Source organism: Pongo abelii, chromosome 11 (assembly GCF_028885655.2).
Source record: "Pongo abelii isolate AG06213 chromosome 11, NHGRI_mPonAbe1-v2.0_pri, whole genome shotgun sequence".
Classification (NCBI taxonomy): domain Eukaryota; kingdom Metazoa; phylum Chordata; class Mammalia; order Primates; family Hominidae; genus Pongo; species Pongo abelii.
Genome location: NC_071996.2, coordinates 75,555,098 through 75,567,357, shown reverse-complemented (window position 1 = coordinate 75,567,357; position 12,260 = coordinate 75,555,098). Strand labels below are relative to the sequence as shown.

At 42.6% G+C, this 12,260-nt stretch overlaps 1 protein-coding gene across 9 annotated transcripts in view; it reads right to left on the bottom strand.

Annotated features, from left to right (window-relative positions):
* The window catches only part of RAPGEF4 (Rap guanine nucleotide exchange factor 4), a 381,527-nt gene that overhangs the window by 79,041 nt on the left and 290,226 nt on the right, over positions 1-12,260 (bottom strand). For all 9 annotated transcript variants that reach the window (XM_054548828.1, XM_054548824.1, XM_054548822.2 and 6 more), the window contains 2 exon segments: positions 8,053-8,174; positions 6,292-6,475 (listed from right to left, as the gene is read on the bottom strand). In XM_054548828.1, the coding sequence (XP_054404803.1) occupies positions 6,292-6,475; positions 8,053-8,174 (306 nt within the window).

Genomic DNA, 12,260 nt, shown 5'->3' with positions numbered 1-12,260 from the left:
GTGCCCCAAATGACTATAAAATAATATCCAACGTACACAGAGGGCATGGCAGATGCCCCCATTGACCTCAGCCTAACTCTCCAGCTGCATCTCCTAGTGCTCCTGTCCGGTCACTCCCTCGGTGTGAAACAGTTTACAGTTCCCTGCGGGAACTCTCCCAGCATCCTTCTGCCCCACCTGTGCCCCTGTCCGGCTAGGAGCTCTTCCTTTGTTCTGGGAAGAAGAGTATTAAAATATTATTTTTTTTGCTGCTCTTAAGAAGAAAGGTGCTGGGCCCAGTGGCTCATGCCTATAATCCCAATACTTTGAGAGGCTGAGGTGGGAGGATCGCTTGAGTCTGGGAGTTCAAGACCAGCCTAGGCAATATAATGAGACTTTGTCTCTACAAAAAACTAAAAAATTAGCTGAGCATGGTGGCATGCGCCTGTAGTCCCAGCTACTCGGGAGGCCGAGGTGGGAGCACCACTTGAGCTCAGGAGGTGGAGACTGCGGTGAACTGAGATCACCCCACTGCACTCCAGCCTGGGTGACAGAGTGAGACCCTGTCTCAAAAAAAGAAGAAAAAAAAAAGAAAAAAAAAAAGGGCTTGAGAAACAACCTAAACATCCAACGATCACAAACTGAATGCATTAAAGAACATTCAGAGAATACACCTATTTAAAAGCTCCATCCTTAAAGGATATTTAACTTTAAGACAGAATGCTATGATATGTTATTAAGTGTAAAATGTTAGGAATTAAAAAATAACTAAAGGGATAGGCACCAAAATGTTAACAGTAATTAACTGAGACATGTGATTACAGGTATTTTTTCTTCTTTTTTAATTCTTGTCAGTGGTTTCCAAATTTTCTTCAATAAAGAGATCGACTTTAGCAATAAAAAGTCGTTAAAACCTTGAGGCAATCTTATAATAAACTCTAAACTGTAGATGAGCAGCTAAGTTCATCCTCCCCTCTCCTGAATCTGAATCATAATGGTAGCAGTCCAATGGTTGGTTTCTGGCCATGTGGATATGAGGAATAAGAATAAATTGCTTTTATGGGGAGAGGCAGAGAAATGACCTACTTAATGCAATCATTTATTCAGGTAAATTCTACAAGCTTTCACTTGTGACACCAAAATCTTTCCAGTAAAGACCAAGGTGAAGGTCGCCATGCAATGAAGGAAGGATTCGCCGTGACTGTCTTACTTCAGAAGCCTAGATTCTTTCGGTCGTGCTTTTCTTTTCATCTGATTAGCATCTGAGATGAACTTCGTTAACTGTGGACATTCTCTTAACACATCCCAGCAGAAATCAAAACCCTAACCACCACCAATTTTAGGCTTGCTAATCTGGAATCCCCTGAAGAAACAAATCCCTCTATAATTACCAGGATTTTAAATTCCACACCCTGGAAAAGAGTTTAGACAAATAAAGATCCTATTAAAACAGGCACTGCTAATTAAGACACAATACACTGGCTCTCACACGCCCTCTAGAGCAAGTGTGTGGAATTGAACAGCAGCGGGGTAGTCTCCACCCAGCCTCTGCAGGACAGCCTTGCATTAGGGCAGCCAATTAAGGGACAAACAATACCCTCCCCACCCCCACCCACAGTATTTTGCCTTTATGTCATTTAATTCACCTTAAATTGTTGCCTTTCAACTTTACGCCCTATAGCATATGTTTGATATGAAGCCAATATATCTCACGTTTCCATATTTCTTAACGCCTTAGCAGAGTACGGGCAATAAGAAAACAAACAAAAAAACCATTTCCAGGACCTTTGAACATGCTTTCAGTTTTCAGGAGCAAGGTGCTCAGATGGTCTCTTCAAGACAACAATGATACTGGCAATTCTTGACCAACTAAGTTTGTTTTCTTTCCGTTAAAGCAAAATTAAGTAGTAGCTCTAAAGATTATTAGCAGACCAAAAAAAAAAAAAAAAAAAAGGTGGAGGATATGTGTATATGTGCATGTAGAGCTGGAATGTCTGACTCCTAAAATGAGATTCCTTACTTTTCACTTTCCCATCTCTCAGAGCTCTTATTCCAGCAGAAAGAGTCAAAAGAAGAAACTGCCAGCCCAATTCCAACGTTTACAAAGTTTCAAAAAACCTGGGGAGATGGGAAAAATCCCAAGGGCATCTGCAATATTAATTTGTCACATAAAATAAACGAACTCAAGTTTCTCTGTTTCTGACCCAGTTGGAAGATTCCCCAACTTCCAACAATTCTCTTATATATACATACGTTTCTCTCTGCTCAGGCCCAAATGACTTATCTCTTTCTCAACTTACTTAGGCTTCTAGGTTGTTAGGCATTTTCAGAACTGCAGACCTAAATTTCGATTTGGGAAATAGAATCTACTTAATTGTCCTCCCACCTTTAGGCTGGTCTCTGATAGACCATCCTGAACATTGGAGCCCTATGTCTCACTTTACTTGGAAGGAGTGGTTGGAAGGCTTGTACAGCAGAGCGTCCTGTCTCCTTGAAGCCTCTTTTTTATCCACTGTTGGCCTCAAGTTTACAATACTCTGTTTACCTAGTCACTCCAGATCCTTTTACTCATGTTTCTCTAACCAAAGTACCTGCTCAAAGAAAGCCAAAATGCACATTTCTACTGGTAAGAGTACCCATTATATCTACTTGCTACAGGGCAACCTCTTGTTTTTAGATTTATAAACAAAGCAAAATCAAAACAATAAGCTCGGAGAGCTCATTCTGTGTTTGATGGCCCTGTCTCAGAGCTACAACAACAGCACCGTCAAACTGTCATCGTTCTGTAGCACTTGCCCCCAAATGCCATCCAGGTCTGCACCTGCGAAACCAGGATGGGCATTGTGAGTCACTCTGCCTGCCACCACATAAAAAGCTAATTTCACATGCAGAATGTATGTGTTTTTTTTCAACACCAATAGCAACAAGAGTGTGCCAAAAAATTTCCCCTGAAGCTCTATTCTGTTTTTTAAACTACAGAACATTCTTTCATAGTTTGACAGTTAAAATGCTGCAGTTAATGTAATAAACAGAGAATTTTTCTAAGTAGCCTGTCAAAACAAGTGACACTTTTTTTTTTGCTAGCAAGTCTCAGATTCAGAACAATAGGAAGTACCTTTCAAAGCAACATCTTCATTATACAATCAAATTCTCAAAGTAATCTTCTCATCAAAGAATATTGTGTTATTTCTTTCCCAGTAATTATCAGAGTTCTGCAACCTCTCTGGCAGTGGTGACTATTATAAAATGCAGCTGTGCTGAGTTTAAAAGTTGGGGGTCCTGCCCTGGTCAGTATGAAGCCAATGCATCTCATACCTCCACATTTCTTAATGACTTAGCACTTTTGGCAGTAGAAAGTCAACATTTCCAGGACCTCTGAACATGCCCTCAGTTTCCAGGAGCGAAGTGCTCGGTTGGTCCCTTCAAGGACAGTAGTGATACTGGCAATTCTTGATCAAGTAAGCTTGTTTTCTTTCCACTTAAATAAAGTAGTAGCTCCAAAGATTATTAGCAGATCAAAAAAAAAAAAAAAAAAAAAGGGGTGTGTGTGTGTATGTACATGTAGAGTTGGAATATCTGTCTCCTAAAATTAGATTCCTTATTTTTCACTTTCCCATCTCTCGGTGGCTGTTATTCCAGCAGAAAGAAAACTGAAGAGTTCCAGAAGTGCCAGCCCAATTCCAATGTTTGCAAAGTTTCGAAAAACCTAAGAAGATGGGAAAATTCCAAGGCCACCCAAAATCATGTATCTTGGAATATTTGTAAAACCTGTACTGTAACAACTAGCGATAGAATGGAAGAGTGTCAGCTTTGGAATGTAATATTCTGTGAAGAATCTGGGCTGCCAGGGATCATGCAATTCAATGGTGTATGGAAAATAAAAGGAAGCACAAGCAGTGACTCCCATTTCTCCCAAGGTGACTCACGAAAAAAAGCTCCCACGTCTCTTGTGAAGGGTAAATCAAACAATTAGCATGAATGTTCCTAGCATACAGCAGGCAATCAATTTACGATTGTTGGATCTTAATCTAATCTGGGAATTCCTCTCCCATTGAATTATAAACTCCCCAAAGGCAGGAGCCATTTTATTACTTTTTTCTTTTAATCTCTTTGGTAGATGCTCAAAAACATTTGTGAATCAGATGGCATTTTTGCCTCCCTTGAAGCAAGTAAGAGCCGAGGGAACATTAGCTGGGACTGTGTATTCACACTTCCATTCATTCATTCATTCATGTACTCACTCGGCAAAGGTTTACTGATGGCTTATGTGGTATAATGCACAGAGCTAGGGATACGGCCTTACTAACTTCCACACCAGATTAAACCCTCCTCCACACTAGGCTGTGCTAACACACACTACATCTTCCTCTGTAGCATGTAATGCAGCTGTGATTAAATGATTGCTTGCATAAGTAGTTGCTTAAGGTTTATCCTCTGCCCTAGACTGAAAACTCCAAGGAAGAGAAGCCTTCCTGTTCAATGCTTACCTTAACGCCTTAGCACCTAACATAGTATCTAGAACAATGTAGGTGCTCAATAAATGAACAAATGCAGTAAAATGAGATCTGTCTTTGCCTTTAAGAAACTCATAGTTGACTGCAATATTTCTCCACAGGGGCATTGTTCTCAGGACAGCTCTTTATTGTGTTGGGTTCCTAGGTACTGCCATGTGTTTGGCAGCCGTTGGTCCTAGCCACCGCCCAGTGAGTGCTAGCAGTGGGCCCCCTCCTGCGCTTTGACAACAGCCCTTAGGGGGCTGTCCCACCTCGATTCAGAACCACTGCATATGTTGGCTTGGATGCAGGTGGCAGCAAGGAGGACAGCAAAAAGGGGATAGACCCAGGAAATGATGGGGAAATATGCAGGAGGGACAGTGGGACAAGAGGGGACGAGAAAGAAAACATGGCTTAAAATGGTGGTGTTCATCTGAGTTCCCCAGGCCCCAGGGATTCTCTTGTGCCCCCTCAGCCACATTCTCCTATGATCCTTCAGGGCAGAGAAAGCATACATTGGCTGGGCAGGTTTCTTGGACCCCACTCCTGCTTATGTCAGTGAAGCTCTAGCTTTGTTTGATGTTTTGGATTTTCCTGTTCATCTTTTTGTGTGAAGAAAGGGTTTTGAGGCTTACAGAGCTGAAGAGCGTGGTTCTAGAGTTAAGGATGATGGTATCTGCTGGCATGAGGGGAGGCCTTTGAAACACATGGTGTGGGAGAGTCAGACCCACGAGAAAGTTTTGACAAAGGGGACAACCCTGAGTAAGGGCAAGTGAAAGAATCCTGGGAAATTAAATTGCCTTCAGAGAGGCTACTGTGGGTTGGTCTGAGGGGCAGCCTCTGGGGAGGCTGGCCTGAGGGACACCTCACTCTTGGAAAGCACCCAGCAGACACCCAGGACATGTAACATGTAATGCCCTTGTCTAATACAAGACTAATACGCCAAGGTCGGCCAAACATGACACAGAGCTGACATCCACAGCTGGCCGACGCTGGCTGCGAGGCAGAGGGCGTCTTCATTTCCAGCCGAAAAACACAAGCCTGTGTGGTGGTTTTGGACGCAAAGGCCAAGTCACCGCTTACTCAAAAGGTTTGCCTGAGGATCAGGACCACACGTATGCTTCTTTATATGCCCCATAGCAATTAGTGGAGTGCCCTACATCGAACGGGGGCTTAATAGTACATTCTTCCTGAGTGGATCTGATTAAACATTTCAGAGTCCTCAATTGCAGGTGGTGGCCTGCTCCTGAAGGTAAGGTGGGTTCAGCTGAGACAGAAGGGAGAGACTGCCTCAGTGGCTCAATGGGGGCCTTGACAGGGGTAATGCAGTTGTATTGTGCTCAGAAGAATGAGCTTTAAGCTGAAGAACAGAAGCCTCAGAGGTGGGTAAGAGCATGTACTGAATGAGTGAAGGAACAAATGAATGCAGGCCTGGGCATGAAGGCTATGGTCCTGATGACCTCTGTCCTGTTGCATTAGGAAGAAAGGTGCTGCCACAGGCCGGCATAAAAACAGAGCAGTTTCTGTTTGTCATTGACCAAAGATCATTTAATATGGGGACTCAGTTTTGACAGCCGGAGCCAACTACTGACAACCTCTACAGCTTTAACTCAGCAAATGGAAAATGGAGCCATCTGGATCAAACACAAAAATTAAAATAACAGAGACAAGCACTGCTGTGGCACCCTTCAGCTGCTCCCTTTTGTTCCATGGGGGATGGCCAGGGCTTTTGAGAGCAGCCTTGTGTCTCTCCTCATGGTATGTCTACGCACTAGGCAGCCTCGGGACCTGGAGGGGTGAGCCATGAGCTCTCACTCACGGTTTGCGGAGGATCATCCTCATGTGGGCATCGGGGCCCATCTGTGACAGCAGCAGCATGGTGTCCTGGAGCTCCTCATCACACTCCTTCTTCTCCTCCTCAGTAGGCAAAGGGGCATCCTCGTTCTCATCATCCAGAAATCGATAGAATAAATATTTGTCTTGGAAATGGTGCTCCTGGTCCACTATGGGAAACATGGAAGCACGTGTCAGCTGCAGCACCTCGGCCTCACAGCTCCGTTTACTAGAAGCAAATGCAGGGTATCAGGCAGGACGGCCAAGTGGCAGCAAAGCCGGGAGCCTCCTCACCCTTCTCACTCTGCCCTGCCCAGACTGTGCAGCTGGAAGACATGACCTCGGGGCTGCAGTCATACACACCACAGCCCTCTCAGACCCACCCATCTCCTCGGCCTCTGTGGGACTCCCTTTGAGGACCTGCCAGCATTTCTGAGATGAACACTTTGACCTGCAGAAATCGCCTTCCTGATATTTTCTAGGATGTGGGACCTGTGTCCCAAACAGGAAAGGAACCAACTGCCAGGTCATGTTCTGTCACAGCTTTGGAAAGTACAGGCTTTAAAAACAATCTGCCCTGTCAGGATCAGAATTTATGCTATTCTTTCTATATGTACTGTTTATCAACTGTACTGTCTGCACTCTGGAAAAAAATATTAGTATAAAATTAGTTGTTTGAACAAAGCTGACCAGACCAGGTTTCTAGACCATATACTGTTAGAAGGATTTTGTGGTAATTTTCTTCCAAATCTGATTTTTTAAAGTTTTTTCCTCTTGTTCCTTTAAACAGGATTTAAATCTTGGTAGGACAAAGACAATGAATGTGGCTCAGAATCCCTCATGTACGTGTCTTAGAGCCTTGAGCCCCTTTTCAGGATGGAGCATCGATACTCTCAAAAGGTCAAGACAAGCAGTAGATCCCTTGCTGCTCAAAGGGTGACTCCTGGAGGAGTAGCAGCAGCAGCATCCGGGAACTTGTTGGAAATACAGACTCTGAGTCCATTCCAGACAAGCTACATCAGAATCTGCACTTTAACAAGAGTCCCAGGTGACATGTATGCACATTAAAGTATGAGAAACGCTGGCAAAACCATTACTAGATTCCCAGGTGTTGGTAAATGAAATGAATGTTTTTAATATTTTGTCTGTTTGGAAATGTCTTAAACAAATGGCATGAGAGTTTGGCCAGAGTTACACGCCAGTCCTGAAGAGCTACTCTGTTCAATTATAGCCCCTGCAGTTATCAAGAGCCACAATTGCAGAGCACATTCTTGATTTTAAATATGGTCATCCTGTGGGTATACAAATTGGCTCTCCCAGACAGCGGCACAGTTAAAAGGCAGCTTCTGAATTCATTACTTACTTTCATGTCATCAGCCCAGCCACACACTTCACTGCTCTTCACTCTGCCCCTGCATCAGGATTGCTATGCACTGCTCAGAGTATAATCACACTATCAATGAACCGTGAATGCAAACTAATAAACATAATTGGAACTGATGCACTCGGGCTGCAATTTCATTTTCCTTTCATACATTCTCCCAAGTTAGGAAGGTACAATGGTGGAACATAGCAATCAATAGCAACTACTTGCTGCATTTGTATTGCTAAATGAAGATGCTAGCTCTGCAGGTCCCTAAAGGGATCATAATTCTTTCTTGCCCATTCGAGAGTTCAGCAACTACTTACCCAGGGAAATGCACTTAGCACTTCTTGAGAGGTTTCCAGGGACTGGGGCTCATCTTACCGTGGTTGAGAACACCGTCTTCTAACAGGACTTGCCACATGCCAACAGCTTGAGTCCGGGAGTGAACACATGGTGTCTGCTGCATCATCCAGTCTACAAGCTCAGTTCCCACACAGCATTGTCTAACGAGAGGTGAGACATAAAGGGTGGGGAAGTCACCCCTTTTCAGATAGAGGATGGGAGATGGCTTTTGAGAGGAAAACCTACCAAAGGGCTTAATGGCCTCCTACCAGAAGAGGTCTCATGGCAAACAAAGCACCACACACGGTAGCTTCGGTTCTCAAATGCTAATACAAGCCAAAAAAGCCACTCAGCTCATGAGAGAACTGTAAAGCAAGGCTGGTTAAATGAAACAATTACAACTTGCAGCACCAGGGGAGACCAGGGGGCCGCTAGAGGGGGAGATTGTCTGGCAAGCTAATCAGAGGAACAGTAACTCTGTCCTAGTGAGCCGGTCCCAGAAAATCTCAGTGCAAGATGGAGGCAAAGCAAAATACATACTGACTCTCTCCACCTGAGTCTTGTGCCGAATGAGTTAATGTTTATGAGGCACTCAGAGGTGCTATGAAAGGTACCGTATAAGTGCAAAATTATATAGCACTTTATATTTTCAAGTAATACTACTGATCTTCCTTGGAGGGGTGTTGGGAGAAACAAGCAATTAGCGATGCAAATCTCTTTGAAAAAGTTCTGTGTAATGAGCATTAGCACTTCTCCAGAGCCTGTCATCTGAAGAGCTCCAAATGCTTTCTGGCTTCCTGTATATTCACACATTAGTCCCCAAGATGCCCTTCTGTGGTGAGTTGGTCTGGATAAGCAAACTGCATACATTAGTTAGGAAATGCATAATTATACACACTCACATATTCGGGAATACCGAAATTCCCCATGGGGTAAGAGAAGGGGGCAGGTATCCACAACATGATGGTTCAAGAGAGGAAATAGAATCCTGAAGTCCTAGTGATGGCTCAATCCCAAGGGATGATGGAAGAAGGCAGGGAGTCACAGAGCAGCTGGCTGCCTGCAGCTGGGACTGAATCACTGGTGGCCTCCCCTCTCATGCTAAGGACAGCACCACCTCTGGGGCATGGGGTAGGGAGCCCCTCTCTAGTTGAAACTGGAGGAGACTCATGGTTCTGTGCCACTTTGGGAACAATCTTGAAGTGGCAGGAGACATGAGATACAGAACTAGGTCTGCTACTTAGCTATGTGACCTTGGTCACATGGTTTCAACTCTCTGGTTCTCACTTTCCTTGCCGTAAAATAAAAATAAATAAATAAAAAAATAGGAGGAGGAAATGATGGCCTCTAAAGCCTTTTCCTGTTCTAATAATTTTAATCTTAGACCTCTGAAATCTATCAGAGGAATCGTGGGATTCCTTGATTTGGGGTTGACCCTGACTTCAGAATATTTCACAGGGAGGGTGTACTGAGAAGGCCATTATATTTCCAGGACTGCCCTTATTACAGTCTATACCCGCACATTAGAGCTTCAATGGGCACAGTCACCTACTTATAAATCATTCTGAACCAAACATAAGACCATTCATTATATTTCTTTCCTAATTTGAGAATTGATTAATGGTAAAAATCGTGTAAAAATACATAAAATCAATTTCATTTGGCTTTTAATTCAGTGATTACCTTTACTAAAAAGAGTACACAGACTTGAGATGATCCCAGAGCATGTGATGAGTCCTTACAAAGGGTTTAAGAATCTTGCAGTCAGAATACTGAACAAAGACACACAGTTGTGCAGTCAGAATACTGAACAAAGACACACAGGTATCCTTTCCATTAATGATCCCTAGATGATTTAAAATTGACAGCAGACCTCTAGTATAGTTATTTTGGGGGGTTACGCTGCACCTGGAGAGGCTTCAGCCCCTGAATACTGTGGCAATAATATAATGGAGTGAGAAGCAAGAGGGAGAGAGAGGATGGAACTGGAAAGTATAAGAGCTGGGACAAGGAACTCAGACTGTCCTGCAGAAAAAAGAAATCATGCTTCTGGCTTCCAGTTGAGTCCTGTGGTTATTCCCAATAGGTCATTAATTTGTGTCACAGGGCATGGAACAGACATAACATGTATGTTTCAGGGGTTTAAAATCTTAGTATGATGGAGCACGAAAGAGATTATGGTTTCTGACTTCTAGTTTCCATTATCTATCATCAAACATGACATATTTTAATAAATTTTCCCTAATGCAAGTCAATACTTGGCAAAGCACAATCACATCTTAAATTAGGGAAAAAAGTAATACAATTTTGAAAAGAGAAAGTTCCTTTAACCATATGAGATCTTTGAGATCCCCTGAATGAATTTAAAAGGTTGAACTCTCTCTGAAGACATATGACACATTGATTTATTTATTTTAACCTTTACTTTTCTTAAAATTATAGCAGTGTGTAGGGGGCCTGATAGGGTTTGGCTTTGTGTCCCCCACAAATCTCATCTCAAATTGTAATTTCCATGTTTCACGGGAAGGGCCTGGGGGGAGGTGATTGGATCATGGGGGAAATTTTCCCCTTTTGCTTTTCTTGTGATAGTGAGTGAGTTCTCATGAGATCTGATCATTTAAAAGTGTGTGGCACCACCCCCTTCTCTCTCTCTCCTGCTCTGCCATGGTATGATGTGCCTGCTTCCCCTTTGCCTTCTGCCATGATTGTAAGTTTCCTGAGGCCTCTTAGTCGTGCTTCCTGTTAAGCCTGTGGAACTGTGAGTCAATGAAACCATTTTTCTTCAAAAGTTACCCAGTCTCAGATAGTTCTTTATAGCAGTGTGAAAACAGACTAATACAGGTCCACAGACTAGAAAAGGAATCAACTTCTGGTGTTGGAGAATAGGACTTACAAATGTAAACATCCAAAATAGCAGTTAGTTAATATCAACATAAAAAGGGCTAAGTAATCAATCTGTCCTAAGAGGTGGAATGTGTCTTAAGCGGAATATGCTACTGATAAGACTAAGGCACTTTCTCAAGTCCCATCTCATTTCTAAAATTCTGTCAACAAGAGGCCAATCTAAATGTAACACACTGTCAATTTTGGTCTTGTAACATATTCATGCCAAATGCAAGCAGAAGAGTATTAGTTTGCATGGAGTATAGAAAAAATAATCAGAAGAGGAAGAATTTGCAATATATTTTTTCTATCTCTGTCCTTGAGTAGGTTTGCTTTAATGTGAACCCTGTAGATACTAGATCTAGATCACATTCAACTAACATTTACTGAGCACTTATTTATGCTCAAATTCCTGAACCAGAACCTTTATAGATTCTATCATAGCTGGTAGAAGATATGCATCCTTCATGGTAACTTGGAAATTTGTATTCTAGTTTTTCAGTGTGTCTTATGAATTTGGTTCCTGTGAATCAAATGGGTTTTGACTCATGCCAATGCTGATGGGTTCTGAGGTCATGTCTAGGCTAAATGGCAAAGAGAGTCTCACTGATTGCTGAAAGAGGGTTGTCATGTCTGAGCCCTGGGTTTGGGAAGACAGAGTGAAGGCTTGTGTGTCACATATTGGCAATTCTAGTTCCTCAACACTTGCTGAATTGATAAAATCAAAAGTTAGGGATTAGACTCGAGTTCTTAACTGGCCCAGCATGGTTCGGTCATCCCAGAAGGTTCAGCTAACCATGAAACCTCTGTCTTTATCTCTGTCATTTCTTAACTCCAGTGACAACTATAATTAGGAATCCATATTCTATATGAATATATATGTGATACAGAGTTGTGTATCTTACTATATGCATGCTAGGATGGAATTCTACATTAGAAAACAAGCTCTGTAAAGGACTTTGCATATTTTGTTAACTGCTGTATTCTTAGAGCTTGAAACACAATAGTGCCTGGCACCCAGTAAATGCTAAACTTGTGAATAAATGAATGACTGACTGAATGAAATGATCACTGAATCTGGAAATCAAGCAACCTTGGTTTAAATCCTGGCCCTGCCACTCACTAGACTTGTGATTTGGACAAGCAAAACTAATTTCTCCAAGCCTCAGTTTTGTTATCTGAAAAATGGTCTACATGTCTAGCAGTGTTATGTGGATGAAATGAGCTAATATACCAAAAGGGACCTGGTACAGGTCTTTGAGTATAAATAAGTGTGCAGTCAATGTTGGTTGAATGTGATCTAAATCTAGTAGGCTTCCTAAAAGTCACTAGCAAAAAGAAATTACAAAAATTTTCTTCTCTTT